The following is a 23414-nucleotide window of genomic DNA, read 5'->3' as shown; positions in this document are numbered from 1 at the left end:
ACCAGATGTGTTTTGGGTCACTGGCAGCCATTGACCTTGCCACTTTCTTGAGGATGACACATTCTTCCATGAACCAGAAAGGGGTGAGAATGAAGGGTAGTTAAACATGAGAAGACAGTGTGTAGCATCCTCTTGTTTGTAGTCTGTCACTCTGACTAATCAAATTAGAAAGAATTTATATAAAACCAATGTTGCTAATGAGAGACTGAGTAAGCGCATATCTCGTGATGGTCCAAACAAACAGCCTTTAAATGGAAAGCCTCCCTTTGTGCTGTCTCGGCTTCCCTGACACTCTTTCATCAGAGGCAAAGAGGAGAACCAAATGAGACATAATAAGAGCCAAGCGATCAAGCACTGAGTGTGAAATTAGAAGAAACATCTTCATTTCCATAGGTTTTATCCTGGACTTTCAGTGGGAGTGTGGCTAATGGGAGACCATGTGTTTAAGATGGATTCATTAAATGTGGATTTTTTTTGTAATATTTTGTATGTAATATATAAGCAGTCTTTTTAACCTTTATTGTTTAAAAAAACTAAATACAAATTAAAATGTTATATATTTTAACTATTAATAATAACTATTATTAACTATATTTAAACTATTTTAATTATTTATTAATTAACTATTAATAAATACAATTATTGATTACAATTATTGATTTAATTAGTGTTATATATATATATATATATATATTATACTGAATATTTTTTAAGTGCTGAATAATATTTAGATACTACTCTTTTTTGAATAGTCAACAGTTATTTAACGTAAAATATGTACTAAACTATTTAAGTTATAGACTTAGACCGAGAGAATCATGCTTACTAAATCTATGGGTCAACTGCTTCCTCCTGAATCTATGGGTAATATACCGCTCTCATAAGCGTATCAGGGCCTTTATCAAAAAGTGTTAAGGCCCACAAGAATAGGCTGGCTGGCCTCTGGTTAAGAGGTCAGAGTCTGGGGCACTTCAGCTGTGGTGCACCACTGGCTTGTGTTCCTATACTGGCACGCACATATAAAATTATGCCGCCATTAGGTCTAAGGGCTCGAGCTAAGCTTTGAGGGTCACAAGCAAAAATAAAAAGGACCATTACAGAGACTGCTAGGGTAGAACTCAGAGATTCAGTCCACTGAATGAGAACAAAACCTGGTATTTATTGGTCCCACATCGTCCTGATCTGTAGTCTTTCAATCATGACGAGAGCTACTAACTATGTTCTGTGTTCTTCTCTCAAACTACTGTCCTATAATGGTTCAACAAGACATTGCAGGCTGTGTTATGTTAAGCAAAGCATCACTATTGTAGTCAAGGTTAAGGATTTGAACAATCAAAAGACCTTAAAAATTTGTGTTTACAAAGTTTGCTTTTCAAGTAAAAATTGCAGTTATACTGTACAAAATAATTTGAATTCTACTTCATTACATTTAAATGTAAATTCAGGATTTAAATTTGACTTTAAAGTGCATTATAAATTTAATTCTGAATGGTGCACAAACCTATACTAAATAATAAACAGTGACATACATTATCCCATAAAATTCACAAATTCTAGGTAAGAACCAAGAGCTTGAGCATTAATTAAATTAAAACAGTTCTGTCTTGCTGTTTTTGGATGCAAAAATGTGTCCTCAGTGAACATCCTTAATGATGATAATACTTTGGCAAACGGAATGTTTTAGCTATATGACTAATCTTGTGTAAACAGTGTCTTCGGCATAGAAAAGTATCTAATTTCAATAAATCACACACAAAAAAAACCCTGGAAGTTACAATTGAACTGAATTAAACTTGTAACTTGCACTGGGAAAAGGATCTCTGTGATAAATGGCACACTGTTCTTGTGGACAGAAATTTAGAAACGATAACTCCCCTGCCACCCAAGACGAAGGAAAGTTCACAGCCGAGCTGAAATCTATAAGTCTCCCAGACAGAGGCTCTCCCCGCTAGAACGGAGCCGCACGCTTGTGCTGAATTATGAAAAAGGCTCGCTCCAGGGGATGCAGAAGTTGGCCGCGATCAAACTTTTGTGCTATATTAATTGTTCCACTATGACACGGCTCTGAACTTTTATTTGGACTTCTGCATCTTTTACAAATAAACTGTCAGAACCTTATGAAGTTTACATGAAGCCAACAATTAAAGCTCTCCCAGGGCTGTCATTTGTATTCAAGCATTTGTAAAGTCGACTGATGAGTCCCGTGAAATATGCCGACTCCACATCTCAATGCAAAGCGCTCTTTGGACTCAAAGAAACACATCCTAAATCTGCATAAATAAATCATTCACGCAGAGGGACGGAAGGGAGCCTGTATAACAGCTCCTGAGGGAAAGTTTCCCAATTTGCAGTTGTGGGAAATCTGACAGATAGAGTCACATTGAGACATTTGTCCTGAGGGGACGTGTGGGACAAATGACATCCGGATATTTCAGTGGAAGTGCAGTGGGATTACAACCCTAAGCGAGATACTGAACTACCCACCATTAGAAAGATTGACAAAGGGACAGAAAGTGATTGAAAAAAATGAGGCGACCTACAAACTGAGCCGTCTTTGGCAGTCAGCTTCAATTACCTCCATCCACTGGTAATGCACAACATGTGAAGTAAGACAAACAAGCTTCCTATTGCTTCTTTAACCCTTGTGTCTATCTATATCCATGTGGATCATGTTTACATAACTCATAAGAATCAAGGACATGACAAAAGAGTTACGCTGCCGAAGGGCGGCTTGTTTCAATCTTGACGTGACCACGCATGATTCCCTGATGGTGGAACCCCAAAATAATACCCAGTTTTAGACCGATCCACATTAGAACTGATTTCAGGACATTTCCTGAACCAAATTATTTAAGGTGGTTCTGATAGGTTTGTGTTGGTTGAAACATCTGTTTCTTGATGACTTAATCTAGCTCATGTCATGCCAATCAGAAATTCGGAAACTACTTAAATTTAAAAAAAAAGGAAACCGCCCCATTGACTGTCATTGGAGAATACGTTTTTTTGTTTTGATTTTCTAAATATCTGTCGTCTTTCACAAAAGAAAAGACGCCCCGCCCACCGCCACCACCCATTTTCAAAAAAAAAAAAAAATAACAAACTTGTGAGATATTCCTTTAAAATTATGTTTTAATAGATTTGATTATTATTACTTTTTAAAAAGTACATCTTACTATTCAATTTTTTCATAATTCCCTCGAGTTACTTTATTTATCTCTACAAACTTTTATTTTGGTGGGCTGTAAATTAAAGACATTTGAGCTTCTGTGTGTTTTAATAAACTATTATTATTTCTATTATTTGTATTATTATTAGGCCTACTTGAAGTATACTCTACTATACAATAGTAATATATTTCTGTTATATATTCTTCGAGTTATACAAAACTGTGATTTTGACAGGTTGTCATGAAGACTTTAAACATTGTGAGTGTGTATATGATACGAATGAATGACGATAGTTTTATCAAATTAAATGGTAAAATTCTTGTGAAGTGACTCTTATAAAAGCTCTGCAATGAAGTGCAAATGCGTGCATGTCCTCATAGACGTTGAATACACCACAAGTGTCGCAGTGTAGTAGAGCACACGTTGAGCGCTCATTCACAGAAACACGCAGAACATTCAGAGTTTATTTCAATAGCAGTCTTTTGAGCTTTAATATTCATAGATGCTTAGTAGGCTACATATTGAGATTTGATTCATTGTATCATTACTTTTAACTTATTCGTTCAAAAAAGGCCAAATTGCGTGATGTTCCGCTTTACATGAGCTCAAACAGTAGAGAGTGTTGACAGAGCGTTGGCGCTTGCAATGCCAAAGGCATGTGTTCGATTCCCAGTGAAAGCAAGAACTGATAAGAATGTAAATGTATACCTTGAATTTTGCAATGTTAGTCGCTTTGGAGAAAAGCGTCTGCCAAATGCATAAATGCTAAGTTACATTTGTTGCTGGATTCTGCGATTCGATCCGTGTCGCTGCGCAAACACAGACGTCATGGCGGGCGGTGAATTTATGAATGAAAGTTCTTTCACAAAACGATGTTGTTACGAATACTTACACTTTTTAAAGTGGGTATACAGAGATCTTTGACATTTCCTAGTGGGCATACGGAAATCCTTGACATTTTCTAGTGGGTATACGGCGTATGCCTGCGTTTCACATAGACTACACCACTGCCTTTAACAGAGGACATTTGTGAGCATGTTCCCCTTTACAGCATCAAATTTCATTTCACTGTTCATTATTCCTCGCAAAACAGACAGAAGCAGTTCATGAGCATGCAAATAAAGTCACAGATGATTAATAGCAGTGTTAGATCTGGACCTTGAGGCAGTCAAGTGAGGGCCACACTATCACACCGATTAGTTACACAAATGTACTAGCTTATTTTCATGTTCTGCATCAGTAAGCAATGAGTCTAGATGCATGACCAAAACTGGGTTTGAACATGCATTTACACACATTGTAATATCTCCTGCAACGCCGTTCTGTAACTAAGCTGGTAATGACTTAATTTTCAGCCTCATGAGGATGTGTACAAACTGCACACACCATTTCTGTTATAAATTAAAAAATAAGTCATCCTGAAATAAAATGTTTACATTAGATAAAATGCTCCCAGAGGGGCATAAGAGGAAATTGTTTTTTTATCCGATAAAACAACCATTTATAAAGTGCCCTTGAAAAAGCTGAAACAACTTTAAGCTTTTTGTTGATTTAAACAAAATGAATCAAGTGGTTCACATAGTGCTGCTTACTGAAAATGCTTTCCAACTTGACATTTTCTCTACCACTTACTTTGTTTTTAGAGTGAACAGTGTTATCGTAAAGAAAGTGTCTGATTCTGCATGTGTAGCTGCTCAAATCAGGGGTTGCACGCCACTTTACAGTTACGTAGACGGACAAAAATGTAACAGACCAAATTTAAAGCAAGAAAATTCCACCTTTGATTTCAATAAAGTCTTTAAATTATTAAAAGACATCTGAAATTATACCATACAATTTAAAAAAAAAGCTGATGTGCAGTTCCAAACACGTAACTATACAGACATGTGGAGTAATAACTACAGTCCAAAATAATAACAGAAAGCATGTGCTGCTGTATGAAGTATGTGCTCCTCACACCTGGCTGTGATAAAGGGTTACCATAAATCTTTCTTTAATGTAGGTGTTAACTTCCATAATTACACTGTTCAATAGAGTATTTTCCACCTGCACAAACCATCAAGGGGTTTAGAATAATGAATGAATGAAAGAATGAATGAATGAGTGAATGAACAAACCACATCTGGATTTTTTCTCCTTGACAGTTTGGCAACAGGGGTTTGTTTTGCAAAGCTATTCAGTGGCATGTAGGCCAACTGTTGATGGAGTGCTCTATATTTTGACTGACACTGATACTTTAGTTAAGCCCACAAGGCTCTGCAGGGGTGTACGACAATAACTTAAAGCCTTTTTCTCTATAAGGTTTACAGAATCCCACCTGTTTAGTGCTGCTGCGGGGAACCGCCATGCCCTAACTCAAGTCAAAGTGTTCAATGCCTTGGTAGACACTATTCTCTATATCTTGTTTCTTTTAAGAAAATGTATATGCTCTTTGAAAATATGTGGTGTGTCAGACAGCAGAAACCAAAAGAAAAATGAATCTGAGGGAAAGTTGGAACAATCACTAGCATTCCTTGCTGAAGAATCTATTTCCTCTGAGACGCTGGGGCCATTTTGGAGATCTATTCTATAATTTCTGAATGTGTCAGAACAGCAAATAAGTTTTGCATTTGAACCATGCGATATTTAATTTGACACTTTAGCTGTGGTATTGAAATGTTTTGTTAATTCTTCGGAGTTGCAAAAATGAAAAAGATGTGATGACGCAAAGCATGTGTAATTCCGTTTCTTTTGTTACAGAGGAAAAGGAGAGGTGAATCTTATTCGGTGCAGATTGAATCCAGAACCTCAGATCCGAAGACACCAGACCTCTTTGTTCTTTTATATTGATTGCTCTAATCAGTACGGGGTGGGGGAAGCTGTGTGCCCTCAGGTTCGAAGAGAAGATGGTGAGCAAAATGATTTCTATAGAACTTTGAAGTTGCTCAGCCACATAGTCAGCCTTCTATCCTCTTTTCTTCCTCCATTTTTTAGTCTTTCTGTCTCTCTCAGTTTTCCATTTTTATTTTACTGCTTCCAGACGCATGGAATGCTATAATTTAAACCATCCTCCCAAACAGACACAGAAGCATAAATAATTGCATAAAATAGGGAGTGGTTTTTTAGAAATACACCAGCAAATTACTCAGGAATATATTTTTCTTCCCCTGATCTGTTCGGAAGAACATAGATCTTGGTGTGGGTGAGGAGACGATTAAATACTCCCTGACCAGTGGGCACTGAATTGGCATGAGCCAACATGAATGAAACCCAGTCTTTGTGGCACTACATGGTAAGGATTCACATCCAGTTTCTGTCATAATCATTAGAGTAGTATGATTAATTGATCATTTCATGTAACCTCAGGAAATGGTGTGCAATAAAAAATAATTTGTTAAAATAGACACGTTAAGAAAACTTACACTATTGTCACTTGTCCCCGACACCGGATATACTGTCCAGCCAAGCTCTGCGGTCGCTGTGGTGGAATCCATCAACATTTCTGTGGAAGTAGGAGGAAACATAAAAAGGTTACACATCCAGGTCATCCTTAATGTTCAATGTCTGTGAGTTCATATACATATATATATATATCACCCTCAGCTTCTAGCAATCTATCATTTATCTTTAATAAACAGAGTGAAGGAAATTGCTAATGTTGTCTTGGATAATTCCAAGAGGTCCCTAAATTACAAATAAACCCAGAAGAAAAAAGACTCTGACGTTAACACCAATATGGAGAGTTTGCTTTTTATCCTCAGTCTTTGCTTAAGGAAATGCTGGGGATGAATAAAAACCTATGAATATTTCATATATTTCCATGCATTAACATCATTCTTTATCCAGACATTTATAGAGGCTTGTGATACCACTTAACCAACTGCTCCATAAAATACTATCAACACGTTTGACACGAATCAGCCTGAAATCTGTTTCGGTATTACAGCTGTCTCCAGTAGTAAAGATGAAAAATGCTGTAAAATCAGAAAGTGGCCAGGAAACAGTGGGTTCTGCTTCCCTGCTGTGTGAACAACACACTTTCAGGCTCCACCACTGCAGAGGTTACATACAGGATGTAGGCAAGCAGTTGGACAACGATGAGATAACCACCAGAGATATTTTATTAACGACATGGCAGCATATTGATATTGAGAATGGCAATTTTTTTACAGACCTTACAATCCCTTTGCAGGCAAATGTGTGCATACATATCCAAAACATGCATTTTGCATTGTTCTAGCCATAGCAAAAATTTGTGTTCGGATTGACTTCTTTTCTCACAGTACTACTAGGGGATGTCACTAACGATTATTTTGGTTAAAACTTGAACAGTTCGCATATTTAGAAAGTTATTAATGTATTCTCCTGGGTTGGTGTAGGTTTACAAATGATTTACATTAAAATCTGATGAAATGGCACACATCGCGTTCACAGATGAATGTTGTAAACATCTCAAACTCACAGCATATGCAGAGATGGAGTTTGAGATGCTCCACCACACATGTAAATGATAAAAGTTTATGTGGAGCAGCGTTTACTGTGAACGGAGCTGCTCTCACTTGCACGTAAACTACACAAATATTAAACCTGCAGGGCATTTATTTATTTAATTGAATCACAGTGTTTTTCAGTAAATTTCAATCGAAGATTTTATTACTCAAATTTAATCGAGGAATTAACATTTTTTGAAATCACTTGAAAAGACTATTTCCATGCCAAAAACATTCATTGCTCATACTGCTTGATAATATGAAAGCTAATTTAAAATATATTGTAGTTGAGTTTTTCAAATATTGTGACTAAAATATGATTCTGCTGCCTCCGATTAAAAAGTTTGTAAACTGTGCTTGCCGTTGATGCTAAATCCCACATTTCTAAATATAAATCTAATAATGGTGACAGCAAAAGAAAAAAAGAAAAGAAAAATCACTAAACAGGTGCCTCATCAATATTCAGCAATGGCTTTTAAATCAGTTATCACTCAAAAAGCTCCATAAATAGCCCCTCTGTGTACATTTGCATCAAAAATTAATGTGCATTCTTCTTCCCTAGATAAAACTTTGATATTATACAGTTTGTAAAGGGACAAGCATTGTATGCATGGCTTCATAGTACAGAAACCGCAGATTTGAGTGCCACTGAAAGAGGATGAATTATAATCAGATGAAAGATGACCATTTGGTTGAGTAGAAATCAATCTAATAACAATTATTTCAATTACTCCAGCTGTTCAACATCAGCTCAGACCTTCAAGTAACAAGATTAGCCAGCCTTTCACCCACTCATTCTGTGCTGAGACTGCTAAGGTTGGAGTCAGACAGAAAAAAAAAATCTAGTAACTGGAGGCCAGTTACTCTACTTCTACTGATTAGTTGGTGTTAAAGAACATCTCAAGTAATTGGGGTCAAAGAGAACACATTTTGCCGTCTGGGGTCCTCAGAGGCGCAGGGATGATAGTTCTCAGTTCAGATTGGCCCTCAGTCATCCCATGTGAATATTCCATGTTATCGCATTGATGGCTTAATTAATTTCCTCTAGTAATTAGAGTAAGACTAAGTTGTTAGACTTTTGAAGGGAAATAGAGGAAGTTTGTGTTTTATCACAGTAAAATGCAGCTGTTTTGACTTCCTTTTACAAGCATCAGAGTACAAAACGTCTTTCAGAGCCTCAGCTTGAGGCCAACTAATTACCAGTCTTAGCTATTGGAAATACTTATTCATTTACAGAATTTTCATTAATCTTGCATTAGGCTATTTGATCATTTTAAATGTGCTTTCGAACGCTGGTTGCAATTAAGACGGGCCTTTAAAAGGACAACGATTTTGAAGGAAAACAGTAAGTGTACTGTTTGGGGCTGTGCAGAGGAACGCAGCCTTTCGGGCATGTCTCTATACTCCAGATTCCCTGAATTATATTCCAGGAAAAACCAAAAGCATTCAATGAAAAAAAACTGCATGTGGGTCCAATTTATTTGAAAAAGGACATATTCCATCTCTAAGGCACACAAATTTAAGCAAAATTACATGATTATCACTAAGCCTAAAATGTATACCCAGTCCCAGACTCATGAAACTTACTCTGGATGTCCATTCATAGCAGTCTAAAATGAAGATCTGCTTTCAGTTGGTACACAGGGGTGAAATCAAAATGCAATTATAGGCCATAATAAACAATAGAATTGAAAAAGTGGCAAAGTGAATTTTCTAACCTCATGCCGAGTACTTGTGGGCATGTGGTCCTTTATAAAGCACCATGAGTGCATTGACTAGCGGTGAGGTAAACATTCTTTCCCTTTCATAAGCTCCTGTGCTTTATAAGCTATAGGCCTACTGCTTTTTGCAGTCTGGAAGAGTGATGCACTGCCTGTCCTGTACCGTACGATGGATAACCCCCCAAACAGAGGCCTCATGCGTACGCAGAGCCAAGCTAGAGATTTACGACTCCCCGCAGTTATGGCCGTACTTCACTGCTACGACTTGCTTCCAGCTCTTCATCCTCTGTGACGAGGTAAACCAGAGGGGTCTCTCAGCTCCACGGGGCTCTCTCATGGACTTTTTGAAGAGAGTAGTGGATGTGGCACCATGAGGATTGAATGTGTTTATGCTCACACCACGTCTGGAGGTGACAACACATTCCAACCAGGGCCTATGAATAAGCCCCGAGTCATTGGAAGGTTCAGCACAGACACCATTTTAAGACTCGGGAGGACACATGAGTTTAAGCTTTTGAACAGGACTGATTTTTATGAATTTTCCCAATGTGAATATGGGGTTTTCGAACCGCCTAGTAAAATACCTTCTCATAGAATAATGAAGTTCAAGACATGCTTATGCTTTACACTAATATTACTCGCATTTTACCTGAGTTTAGAGAAGTTAAGCCCTATCATTTGAATCTTTCTGACGAATTCACTGAACTCACTGAACCTATCTAATATATTCAAACACAGTAAAGGCAGAGATGATACAGATATAGAAGATGCATAGATATTGATGAAAACAGAGATTTTGCGGTTTTGCATATAGTAGTTTATAACCGAAGTGTTCATAACTTTATAATAATTTTACTAATTAAATAAAAGCTTATTTTAGATTTTGATTATTATGTTTGTTAAATAAATAGGTGAAATCTACCCAAATTAATTGCAAACTAATCAATTTTGAAATCTGAATCTAAATCAGGCCACAAGTATTGATAACCCAGCCCTTGATTTCGCTGGGATTTAGGGTGCCATGCCATTTCATCTGAAGGTTAGAAAGGCCAGCTGTTCATTGCAAGGCTGTAAACAAAAGGAGCCTCTGAACACCAGTCCACGTTAATTGATAGGAAACAGGATCCTTTCAGACCAGGGATTACCGTTGGGGAAATTGATTGGTCAGCAGCTATGCTCCTGAGCCAGAAAGTGGCACCTGTTAAAATTGCTTCTTTTAAAAAGGACACAGAAAGTTATTTGGGGAACGCTGTTGTGTAAAATGGCTACGCGGATCATTAATAGGAGGGTCTGTTTATTTGGGGAGGTGATTAGGGTTTGAGCTGTAGACCACAGAATGCCACACACACTCTCTTGTTGCACAGGCACAGGACTGTAGCCACTACACTCAGTCATAGATATACGGTAAGTGACCTTGAATCTAGGCCTGTTTCCAAATCTGCATCAAGAAATGTCAACTTGGAATGATAAATGGAAAGTCTTCGGATGATAATTCCATTTCCTAAGGAATCCCTAATATCTCCGATACCTATGTAAGTCTGCGGCTGATTTTATATACTCTCCGGAGGATGCTTCCGGAGAAACCGGCTTAGCTGACTCAAACTCAATTAAGTGGGTGGGCTAGCTATGACAGAAGACTATGGTATCATTATTCTAAAACGTGCAGAAGTGTATGTGGAGAGACTGACTGAAATGTTTTGGCAGCTAATGCCCAACAAAGCTCCCCTCGCCCTTGGGTAGAGCATGGCGGCGCTTCAGACGATTACTGGCTTCCAAATAGCATAGGCCAAAAATCACATCAGTGACTCACAACTAGCATGTAGAAGCACTGGTAGCACTTCAGGACAAGGCTCAATTTGTTTAGGGCTGCCATCACTAGAGGTGTCCCCAATAAGGATTTTCATAGTCAAATCAGATTCGTCAAGTCTTGTCTATAGTCGACGAATATAGTCGAAACGTGTGTGGGGGTGGTGGAGGTGCAGGGCTTTAACAATTTAAACTGCGAAGTACAGAACATCACACAGAGCTATCGAAAAAAATGTATAAAACCATTTTGGATCAATGAAACTACATAAACAACTGCAAAAAGGCCTCACTGCAGAAAGGATTTGCAGGATTTGAAATTAAATCGGCTAAATTGCCTGTGCGAGCACGTTCGAAGTAGCCTACGCCTACAGTGCAACATTAATATAATCAACAATTAATCAACAGAATTAAATTATAACAGAGTCTACCTTTCTAATAAATAAAAATACAAAACTTAGTATCAAAAGATGCAGAACAAATGTGTGCAAAATGCATAAAGTTCAGGGAATATTCTAAACAAAAGCCACAAATAGTTAAGTTACAGTAGATAACCCTAAGTGATCAATTAATTAAATTAAAATAAAGAAATTATTAAAATAACGATTGAATGGCCAGAATTGACAACTGTCTTTTTAACTGCAAAAACAACAATAAACGCTAAACTGAAGTGGCAGTCTTTCTGAAAAAGAACCACCCCAGTGTTACGAAGCACTTTGAACACGAATACCATACCGTTTTCCCAGTGCACCTTGTTTTCCTGTAAGGACACAAAATAACAACTAATGATTAAGATTAGCCCATTGCACCATGATTAAGAATAACATCACCCCCTGTCAGTCTGTTATGAAAAAGAGAAATACTGTGTAAGGTTTGCAAACCCTTTGATACCAATATGTTTCATCATTAAAAGCAGCAGTCCTGTACGCTCCAGGCACATGCTCCAGCACAGATTAGAGAAGTCATCTCTACTATGCAGCCATTTGTTCCTCTCAGGCATGTAAACTCACTCTGTTCTCTCTGAGACACACCTCAAAAATTAAAGCTAGTTGGCGTGGGAATACATTAAAATCGAAACAGGTATCTAGGGCGATCTGAGCGATAACCACATTGCTGCTGCTGCTATTCAGCTCAGGCAAATACTTTTACATATACGAAGAGGAAGAAACCACAGAAGAGGTAATTAATGCAGGATCGATGTAACACTCGGATCCTGCTGCAATTTACCGAAGGGTCCGGAGAAACCATTTTATCTGCATGCGTACGTGATAATGACGTTCATATGTCACATTGAAGGGTAGAGGCCCGTGTGGTTGGAACGATGAGTGAAGACTGCGCCGCAGCTCTGATGTGCCCCTAGTCGTCCAGAAATCTTTCAGTACAACGAGGGTCAATTGGGTGGAGTGCACTGTACCGCCACATTACAGAATGGCTTTGTATGGTAATTGAGTCCGTATGCCAGAGCATACGGCACCCAGAACGTGCTTGGAGAGTAAGGGTTTAATCCGGGAAGGTGGCAGATACCCAAACCCCACCAGCATTACTTTAGGGGCTTGTGAGGACCACAACAAAATCTGTTATACTTTAGATATATCCACCGAGCTCTCTCTCTCTCTCTCTCTTTCTCTCTCTCTCTCTCTCTCTCTCTCTCTGATTAATGAATGCTCTGGGATTATGGTCACGCTACTAAATGCTGAATGTAGGGGTCAGATGATGATGATGATGATGTAGAGAAGTGTTGAGGGATGTGGAAGGGAAGGCAGAAATAAAAGTGGACTTAGCCAACACAGAGTATCAGTGTGTTTCAGAGGAAGAGGAAGCGGTTGGTTGATTTTGGCAGTGTGCGGTTCCTTGTGAAATATGCTACCACACAGTCGGCGGAGAGTTCCTGACTGCTTGACACAATGATGTAGCTCTGAATTCCCAGGGTTCAACATGGGACATCCTATAGTAATTCTCCATCCTTACATAGCCGAATAGCATATCATTCAAGACTGCTAAGGGTTAAAAAAAAAAGAGTTAGCAAAATAGAAATTAGCGAAAACACTGCACATTGTTTTTTATCTTCCACTCAGACACATTGAAAAATGCATCCCCACCCCACCTCTCTCTCTCTCTCTCTCTCTCAACAAATGAGATGTCCTTGGCCACTCTCTAATTTGTGTTTGTCTCAAGGCCAGTCCCTCAAATCAATCCCAGCACCTCTTTAGCAGTTTGTTTAAATGGGTTGGTGTTTCTTCAGTGAAAAGCTTAATTATTTACTTTGAATGTGCCTCACAAAGGGACCACGAAATGTTAATTGCAAGCTGCACTCACTCTTTCCCTTTTTCAAACCCTTCTCGCTTGTGTTGGGGTCCGGCTTCAGATGATTGGCTGTGTCTGACAACACGATGGAGAGAGCTGACAGACAAACTGCCTTTCCAACCGATCGCTATTCCAAAGCAGATCAGAACACAGACGATGGACCTTACATCATATTGGATTATAAAATCCTATTCTTCCTGCCAACCATTTAAGCACTGTGGTCTTTCCATGCTTCGAAATATGTTTTTGCTGTTAAGGAGTATAGATGGTGTGCCGCCAACTTGTGAGATGCTAAGGGCTAATGTGTTTTGGTTTTCAAAGAACACCGTATTTAAAAACCATTACAGCTGCTGCAATGTAAATCAAGTGTCATAAATGAATCATTCTAAAGTATGGCTACATAAATATAATAATGTGAGCAGGAAGATTTAGATTTAGAAAGGGCTGCACAATGAATCAAAATAAAATTTAAATTGTAATTATTAAAGCGTAAAAAGACGTTTTTTACATTAACAGTGAAAAAATGTACATGTGCAAGGTTTACTTCAATTTTACATTTGCATAATTTCATTAATTTTTGAAATTTTTTAAAGGGGTGGTAAAGTATGATTTCACTTTTCTAACTTTAGTTAGTGTGTAATGTTGCTGTTTGAGCATAAACAACATTATCAAAGTTACAATGCTCAAAGTTAAAAGCAAAGGAAGATTTCTGCTTTTAAAGAAAGGGAATAGTAGGGACAACACAACATTCCTCCCGGGTTAGTGACATTTCACCAACCCTAAAATGTGCATAAACCCCGTCCCCGGGAACAAGCAGTCCATGTTGAGAAGAGGAAGAGTAGTTGTATAGAGTACATTTGTGACTGTGAGCATCTCACAACAGTTCCTATATGAGCGATTTATAAATTACATGACAGAATATACTAATTGAAGATAGTTAACTCCACATCAGCAACATAAATTCATCAACTAACCATTTAGAGACGTCCTGTTGCATTCAACATGTTGTCACTTCTTGAATCCTTCCATCTTTGACTGACTCCGTTTTAACAGTAAAATGAGAACAGTTTCTGTCATTTTAGTGTGTCTGCGTGAGGAAATCACAGCTGCTAACACATGAGATCTTGAAACCTCGCCCTCTGCAGCAGCTCATTTGCATTTAAAGGGCCAGGCACAAAACCGTGTGTTTTTGCAAACCCTCAAAGAGTGACAACTTTCACATGCTATATAAAACTGTTTAAGGACAGACTCATGTCTGAGGACACCAGAAATTTATTTTACATCTTGAAAATGGCATTTTACCACCCCTTTAAAACTTTTGCCAACTACACAATGAAACTTTTCTCTTTTTTTTGGCCAAAATAAAAGTAGGAGAAATATAACATCAAGCAATGCCATGTGAAAGTAAGAAATAAATTTATTACGTTTGTGATGTTTCTAATCGAATGTTAAAGTCATCATCATCATCACAGGTTTAGAAACATCACAACGCATCAACTTGATGAAAATGATAATTGCCAGGATTATACACCTGCCCCGCAAGCCATAGACCAAAGCAATGACGATTAAAAATGTGTACATTGTGCATGCATCATGAACACAGAGGAATCCAATTAGTCACGGCTGTGCGGTTTGGGGGTTTGCAATACATGCTGATTCCATTCTTCTGACACACCGTGGTAAGGATACGCCTCTCCTGGGCTTCTTGTACAGCGTGGGCCCTCTGAACAAGGGATGTATGTTCTAGTCTCAGTGACTAATAATGACAGGAGGTGCATTGTATTCCAACTTAATATACTGTACATTGTGACAGCAGAATAAAGATATTGTAGTATGGATTTGAAAAATCACACAAGGGACCCTTCTTCAGGTTGACCCATGGGCAAAATAATGTACTCCAGTTGCATCTCAATCTCTTTAGATTTATCTTGTGTTGCAAGTTGCATGCTCTTTGAATAACCCCAACAGGGAGCACAAAGATGCATCCAAGAGCTTCTTTCTAGGGATGGGCGATAAATCGATTTTATCAATTAACTCAAATGTGTAGTTTACGTCGACTTGTTTGAATGAAAAACGTTTTTTTTCTTCAACATACGCCGACGCTCCCCTCTGGGAATAGTTCCGAATGGGCTCAGCATTTGCCATAGAGATTCACAAACAACATGGCAAATGAACAAGACCGTGGCACCACAAGCACAACCGCCAAAAACACTTACAAACTAAATCTGCAGGGCTGCCAACTCTCACAAATTCACTGTGAAACTCACGCAATTGTCACTTTTACCCGCTCTCACGCCACACATCCATTTTCTCGTGCAGAGAAAAATCTCGAAGCAAAGCGGACACTGATACAGACAGATTCTCAGCTTTTATTTACGAAATTCAAACAATAAACATTGTTTATGTGCTTGCGAATGTGACGTGATGGGCGGGGGGTTATCGTAAAGGCCAAATCAGAGTGTTCTGCAACCAAACAACATCCCTTTATAAGTTGTCCAAACAACCATCACCGAGTAAACCCTTCCCTTGCATGTGTGTTTGCATTAATAAGTCAATTTAGCTTGGTCATTAACCTGCCAAAACAATGGTTTATTAAATGTTTTATGAGATAAAAGATCCTTTAAAACAATCAGTAATATCTGCTAACAGTCAGCGTAATTCTGTGCTGGGATCTTCTCATTGTTATGGGACTCCCAGGAGTCCTCCACGCAAGTCAAGAAAGCTTTCTTGGAGGAGGAAGCCACAGATGGGCTCGCGAAATGTCAGAAACAGATGCTGCTCTACAACACCCTGTTGTGTTCCAGAACCAACTGCAGACAGATAAATATTCATAAGAGTGAAGGAGACGTGTGGCTACAGGTTTCCTCTCTCTGAAATGCTTTTGAATATTTAAATCGGGCCATAGGGGACTTACCTAGACTTTCCTAGACTCACGAGGTTAACCTCAAACAGGAGGTTTGATCTCCTTCTGCTAGCTTTGGAGAAGACTTACAGTGCTGCATATTTACATTCATAGATTTGGCAGATGCTTTTATCCAAAGTGACTCTCAGCGGTGGGCTATACATTTCTCATTTTACCAGGGAATCGAAGCCCTGACCTACTGTAGGTGTTGCTAGCGCCATGTTCTACCAGTTGAACTATCATTGAGGCCGCAATGACATATTAGACCTCATCAGACATTTTTGACCATGCTAATTTATTGCATCAAATTTTCAATTACTTGGATATCACAGAAAACACTATAAAAATCTAAAATGATTAGTCTGGGATCTATAAATCACCAAGAGGCGGTAAGAGGCAGGCTTGTATATATTATAAAGAGGTAAAAGGTAAAATATTGAAGCAGCACTCACCTGCACTGCAATTTTTGATGTGTCATTATAACACTAATGAAAATGAACACTTCATGTCATGCAGAATAGGCCCTGTAGCCGTCTAACACCTCGGAAGAGAATCCACTCTGACAGAAGAGGGAAAACAGCGCCATTTAAAGTAAACCAGAATGGTATGAATTTACTGTTCGAATGGTCATGATGTTACAGCAGCCTGAGGCTGGGTACAGATGGTGGAGGAATAGTAGATCTAATGCATGCTTGCTAGCACTTCAACTAAACACTGTTCAATATGCCATGACCTTTCACGTAAAGATTTTTGGTAACACTTTATTTTGCAGTGTCCTTGTTACACCACATTACATGGAGTTAGAATAGTAAATAAAAATAAATTATGCATAATATATATATACAGTATATATATACACACACACACATATTTTATACATATTGCTTCAATGCATTTAGGGGTGTGATGTGATCCTGATCAATATGGGCCAACATTTCTAAAGAATGCTTTCAGCACCTTGTTGAATCAATGCCATGTAGAATTAAGGCAGTTCTGAAGATGAATGGGGGTCAAACACAGTATTAGTAGTATGGTGTTCCTTTAGGAATCCTTTAGGAAGTATATATATATATAAAAGGAAAAAAAATTTTTTGATAAATATTAATAAATATTTAAATGCTCGGATCCAAATTCTACAAAAAAACCTGTTTGGAAAAAGATTTAATGTTTAGGGCAATTAGTGCTCATTTTGAAGGCTGTAAGAACATGGTTTCAGCTCTCTTCTGATAAGGCGAGACATATGAGGCTGTAAATGTTTAATGAATGCCAAATAAATAACTAATTTCTTAATATGTAGTAGTCTCACGTATCTGAGCATCGCCAGTGTATGTCACATCACATAATCAAATGGGTTGTAAACGGAGCATGCTTGACCACTCTCTACCAAATGTTATTTGGTCTAATATGAAAGGATTAGCTTACTCGATTTTAAGTCAATATCTTGCAGGAATTCTTTTTAGCAGCCATGTGTGTGAGAAACCATGTGTGCAGAGGGGGCACTTCATTACCTTTCCCTCTTGTTCACATTAAATCCAGTGAATTTTCAACACCTACACATGACGCTCAGACGCTCCAAAGAGTTTTGAAATACAATAGTTCAAAAAGAACACATAAAATGAAACTAATGGGAATCAGATTTTATTTTGAATTGTGGAATACTATGTTTTGCATTAAAAACAGAAAATTAATGGTGGTTGACTGACACTATCCTTTTAAACGAGTAGACATCACACTGTTAATTATTAATTATGCAAAACACTACCAAACCTGTTCAAGGCCACAAATTCTACTCAACAATCGAACTCTAAAAGTAGACCTAACCTAAAAAAAATGAGGTTATTCAAAAGTAAAATAGCATTCAATTGTTAAAAATAATTTAAATAAAGTTGGCATGCCAAAAAATAATAATAATAGAGCTTAGGAAGTCCTGCACTGATTATCCTGAACATCCAGTGCCAGTATCTGACTGGAGTCATTTGGCGTCTGTTTTCACTTAAAAAGGGTCATCGTCAATAACCCTGTAATAAAAAGGAAACAAAGCCAAATATTAAACAAACAATAAGGCTCGAGTCTAAAACCATGTACAAAAACATATGAGCATAAGCTCAGTTTACAGAGATATCACAGTTACCATTAACACATAATTACAGCATGATAATCAGCACAGCGACTCAGCAAAGGCATGATGAGAAGCCATTTAGAGCAACAGCTTTTACACTCGATAAAGAAAAATTAAAAGTAGTGACCTGCTGGGCTGGATCACACCCTCAAATTACCCCCCTGGGTAATCCATAACCATCTCCCAAGTGCAAATTATTCAATCTGCTACAGTATGGAGTGTACCGCTGACACCCAATATGTTCATAATGCTGTGGCCTCATTACAAAAGCCTCTCTTTATTACCTGCAGCTGCGATTATGAACTTTACCTCGTTAATATCAATTCTGAGGCTTGATAATAGGTAATGGTTTCTTTCGACTGAGAGCGAGATCCATTAAAGACACAAGGGTAGATTTTCTTGTCGATACATTTGAGGAGGGAGGCGCACAATGGCACTGAAAACGGGTTTTAAGGGGTCTGACACGACAAGATGATCTCCTGCCAGTCGATGGAGTGCTGTCTGCCAAAGAACCACTTCATTGATATTTGTCAGCGTGTAGGCCAGGGTTTCAATGCATAATCAATGCAAAGCTTCTCCCTTACTCTCCGTAGTAGTCTCTATTAAACCATAACTGGACATTATGAAAATGATCACTTTAAAAATGTGATGAGATGGCTACAAACGCAGTGAAAGATCTGTAAGAGAACAGAAACGGCGATTATTCTTGAGGGCTGACAGAAGCAGCGCCTTTAAGCTGTTGTCCAGACCACGGACTGATGTTTTTATCTCTTCTGATTTTTTTATGGGTGGACCGTATCAGTTGCAGCTCCATCGTGTTTCCTGACCCAAGGAGAAAAGCAGAGTTACTCTTCACACCCGTGACCATTTAACCAGGATCCCACTACCAAGGGGTTGCCTGTTAAAGGGAAACTAAAAATGAGTGGAAAGTAAAAGGGCTGTCTCGCTGCAGATTCCAGGCCTGTGAGTTTGCTAGTCATCCCGGGATGAGTTATGGCTCTCTGTGGTCCTCTGGGAACTATAAACAAGAGCCTCTGGGGTGGCCTCCACTGCAGACCGCGTGCACCGGACCATTATGTATCCGCTCCCCTGTTGCACCACCCAGACGCCACTAGCCAAGCACAAACACAATTCTGGAAAATGAGCTCCAGGACATTTGAGTGACCTGTTACGTCACTCTGGACAGAAACTAGCTTTAGTTTTACTTAGATACTTGAGCCAAATTTCAGAGTTTAAACCCATTGAGGGCTCTTACTGTACATGTCTAGCACTAATTCAATGCTTGCGGAACAGAAGTGAGGAAAAAGGCCCATGAGTGTGTCAGACTTCTGGGATGGATCTTGGTGCAGCTGTGGAGAGGGAAGCGCAATATGTAGGGCAGCAAATTTATCGGGAACTTTCCTTGGAAGACCTTAACTGATGAGTCTCGGTCCGTAAACTCCCTCAGACGGAATTACTAACAGCTGAGGTGCACGACACTCATCTGAAATCTGAACTGCACAAAAATGTTACAATATCACATAAGCGCCAACACAAACCATGCTTGTATTTCTTTAATTACTTTGAAATCGCAACGTAATGAATCGGGAACGCACACAAAAAAAAAATTGTCAGATGAAAAGAAAGCGGCTTGATCTTCAAATCCCAGACAAAAGACCATCAGACATCAGTGAATCTAATCAGTCGTACAACTGATGGGCCTCATTGCTTATCTAATGTTATGAATCAAGATTTAAGCCCTCAAACAGATCTTGCACACAGACACCTCCATAATTCAGGATCCGCGCTGGACGTCTGTGTGGGCTGGAGCTCCTGTGATGAAGGGGTCAATCAAGTGCACTTAGATTTCTGTGCTTCTAAGAGACTGAGTTGAAAGAGGCTTTCAGGACTAGTGTTAATTTCATTAATTAAATCTATGACGACTAAGACAAGACGACAATAAGGTCATTAAACGATAACTGTGACTAAGCAATTTCGTTGAAGAAAAAGGACAAGACTAAAATGTAATAAATAAATTAAAACTTTGCCAAAACCTCTATTTTTGTCTGAGAAAAAAAGACAAAATATTACAGGATTTCCTCTACAACAAGCTTTTGTGTTTGCTTTTCTGTTAAAAGGATATATTTTCTGCCCAGTGTTTTACTTAATCTTCACAATCTGACAACCATCCGCATGTGCGATCTCAACACTGCAGAAGAAGTGCCGAGCTGAAAACACTGAACACCAACAAACAATAAAGCTGGATATTAATATCTCCATGAGATATTCTGCTTTATGAAAGTGTCATTCAGTCAGTCCGAGTTCTTTCATGAGCTGCTTGCTCTGTTTACTGCAACTAAATCTGCGATCAAACCTTCTCAGTGATGTACGTAACGTGGTGATGAAAAAAAAATGGATCTCGACTATATTGTTTGTGACTGTGGTTGAATAAACATGGGTAGTTTCTTTCTTGATTTTTAAGTTTCTTGTTTAACCTGTTTTCATAATGTTTCAGAGTGTTACTTTATATGATAAATAGCCTATAGTAAATCATAGGGGTGGCACGGTACATGAAAAAACACCCGAACCGTTCGGTTCGCTTGTCTCGGTTCGGAGCGTGTGTGCGTCTCACGGTTCGACGCATGCGCAATGTAACCTCGTGCCCGTATGTGACGTGTGTTTTCTTTTCGCGCGACATAAACGTGTTCGACTTGGACCGGCGCTGCACAGAGCGATCGGTGAATATCAAACTAGCGCGAGTCGGCTCCGTATGCATTCATCACTTTCGCGGTATTTGATGTCATTACCGATCGCTCTGTGCAGCGCCGGTTCAAGTTAGTAAACAGTAAAAGTGGAGTATGGAGCGCTGCAGGTCACGGCACGCGGAGAAATGGCAAGTGGGAGAGATGAGGGATTTGGAGGATGCGCCAGCGTCGTATGAGTCTATGGTATAAGTCCGGTGTGTGGGAACATTTTGGATTTCATGTTATGATATTTTAATATAACGCTACAGTGGCACTTTATGTATAGATAAGAGCTTCAGTCATACGTTTCCAAATCCTGCACTTTAATTTTAAGTGGAAAAAAAGTACCCTCACGTTTTGGGAATAGAAGCATTGTTGATACTGTTTTTGTGTTGAGGCTGAACTTAAATTTCACTTTATGTTTATGGCCTTTGCTATTGCTATAGCTTAATTATCTATAGGCAATGAGGTTTCATGTATATTGACATTTAAAAGACAGTGTTTTAAGAGTTCCTCTCTTTTTCTTTTAAAAGATAGAATTTTGGTAAGAGCTACAAAAGTTAGCAGTTGATACATGAAAGTTAATTTCTTTGTGTAAATAAGATTTATGTGATAAAAATGCACAAGTTCTTGTAGAGATAGTGATACACATTCTCTTTTTTTGCCAAATAAACAAAAAGCATGTCAATGTCTTCTCTCTTGCTGTATCTAAATCTCACCTAGCTTTCCTCTGAGATAGTCCCAAAATGTGCTTAAAGTCAAAGAGTCAAATTCAGTTTGTGCATGATTGCATGAATATAATATATATTTTTTTAATACTGTATCCTAAAGTGTGGATAATTAAGCGATTTATCACATGTTGAAGTACATTTCTTGAGTGTTAAGATTAAAAGAAAAAATAACAAGAACCGTACTGAACCGAAAACCGTGACCCTAAAACCGTGATACAAACCGAACCGTGGGTTTTGTGAACCGTGCCACCCTACACTAGATTAAGTAAAATAAACCATGGTATTATCATGATTTGTGCTAATGCTGAAAGTGAAATATTGCAAATAATTCCAAATATTTATTTTTTTATTTTTTCAAATAACAACCATTATTGTGATTGTAATTTTGAACAATATAGGCTAGTCATTATCAGTTTAACCATTATGCAGCATGATAAAACGGTTGAATTGATTAAAACTAGACTAAAATGGCCAGATATTTAGTCGACTTAAACTTTACTCGACTAAACAAAAACAAGAAAAGGTCTACATTTGACACATGGCTAAGACTAAGCCTAAGTTAAAACAAAGCTGACAAAATGAACACTCTTCAGGATGGAGCTCACTCCCTCTCTACTTCTGGAGGAGTATGGATCAACGTCTCATTCAGAGGGCAGACGGTGAGCCGAGGCAACCTTGGAATGTGGTATAATATTGCAAGCTGACAGAGATCGTGCAAACAAAACAGGGGCTCAAAATACTGGGGTAATTGATCGCCAGGAAGGGCAAGGGTAAGAAGTTTCCCCTGAGCAGAAACAGGCACAAGCCTGTTTGTCAAGCCACTCTTGTCACCTGAAATTATCAAATGAAATAGTTCACACTGGACAGACGTAGAGTCTTCAATTTTAAAACACACATAAACGTTTGCTTAAGACCAGTGTAACGTGCAGACAGATGGCTTGTTTAAAGTCTGGAGTCTATGTTCTTTTTGTTCTGACGCTTGCATCTCCAATGGCCGTTCGTTCACATCCCTCAATGTTTGCTCTCGGTCGATTACAGTCACTTAAGGTGATTTATAGATTTGTTTTGATTATCTAGCAATCCAATAAAAATATCTGTATTGTAAACGACCAAACAGACCTTCAGGCACATTATTTCATTGCTTAGCATTAATGCTTTAAAGTCTCCCTGGAGTGAAAATCAAACTTTTGTTACTATGTCCATGTTGTTTTTAATATGCTTTTAGACAAACCATGTGCAAATTCATAAGTAAGCACCATTGATGAGTATTTTCTCCTTAAAACAAAAGAGAATGAAAGACAGTCTCAAAATTGCAGTTTGAAATCGCTGGTGTTTCTGATATCACAAACTTCCTTGTAACCAATCACGTCAGTGTGTGATCGTCAACGAGTGAGCTGGCGTGAGAGAGTGGAGGCAGGGTGATTTGCATATAAGGCTGTAGCGTTACAATTAAGCTTTTTTAAGGCATGAAGAAT

At 38.4% G+C, this 23414-nt stretch overlaps 1 protein-coding gene across 5 annotated transcripts in view; it reads right to left on the bottom strand.

Moving 5' to 3' along the window:
* The window catches only part of ephb2b (eph receptor B2b), a 169259-nt gene that overhangs the window by 68870 nt on the left and 76975 nt on the right, over positions 1–23414 (bottom strand). For all 5 annotated transcript variants that reach the window (XM_089125335.1, XM_089125336.1, XM_039673889.2 and 2 more), the window contains exon 2: positions 6569–6648. In XM_089125335.1, the coding sequence (XP_088981461.1) occupies positions 6569–6646 (78 nt within the window). In that variant the 5' untranslated portion in view covers positions 6647–6648. The remainder of the gene's footprint in view (positions 1–6568; positions 6649–23414) is intronic.

The sequence above is a fragment of the Pimephales promelas genome, chromosome 21 (genome assembly GCF_988280905.1).
Source record: "Pimephales promelas chromosome 21, fPimPro1.hap1.1, whole genome shotgun sequence".
In the NCBI taxonomy this organism is placed as follows: Eukaryota; Metazoa; Chordata; class Actinopteri; order Cypriniformes; family Leuciscidae; genus Pimephales; species Pimephales promelas.
This window is presented reverse-complemented; position numbering and strand designations above follow the sequence as displayed.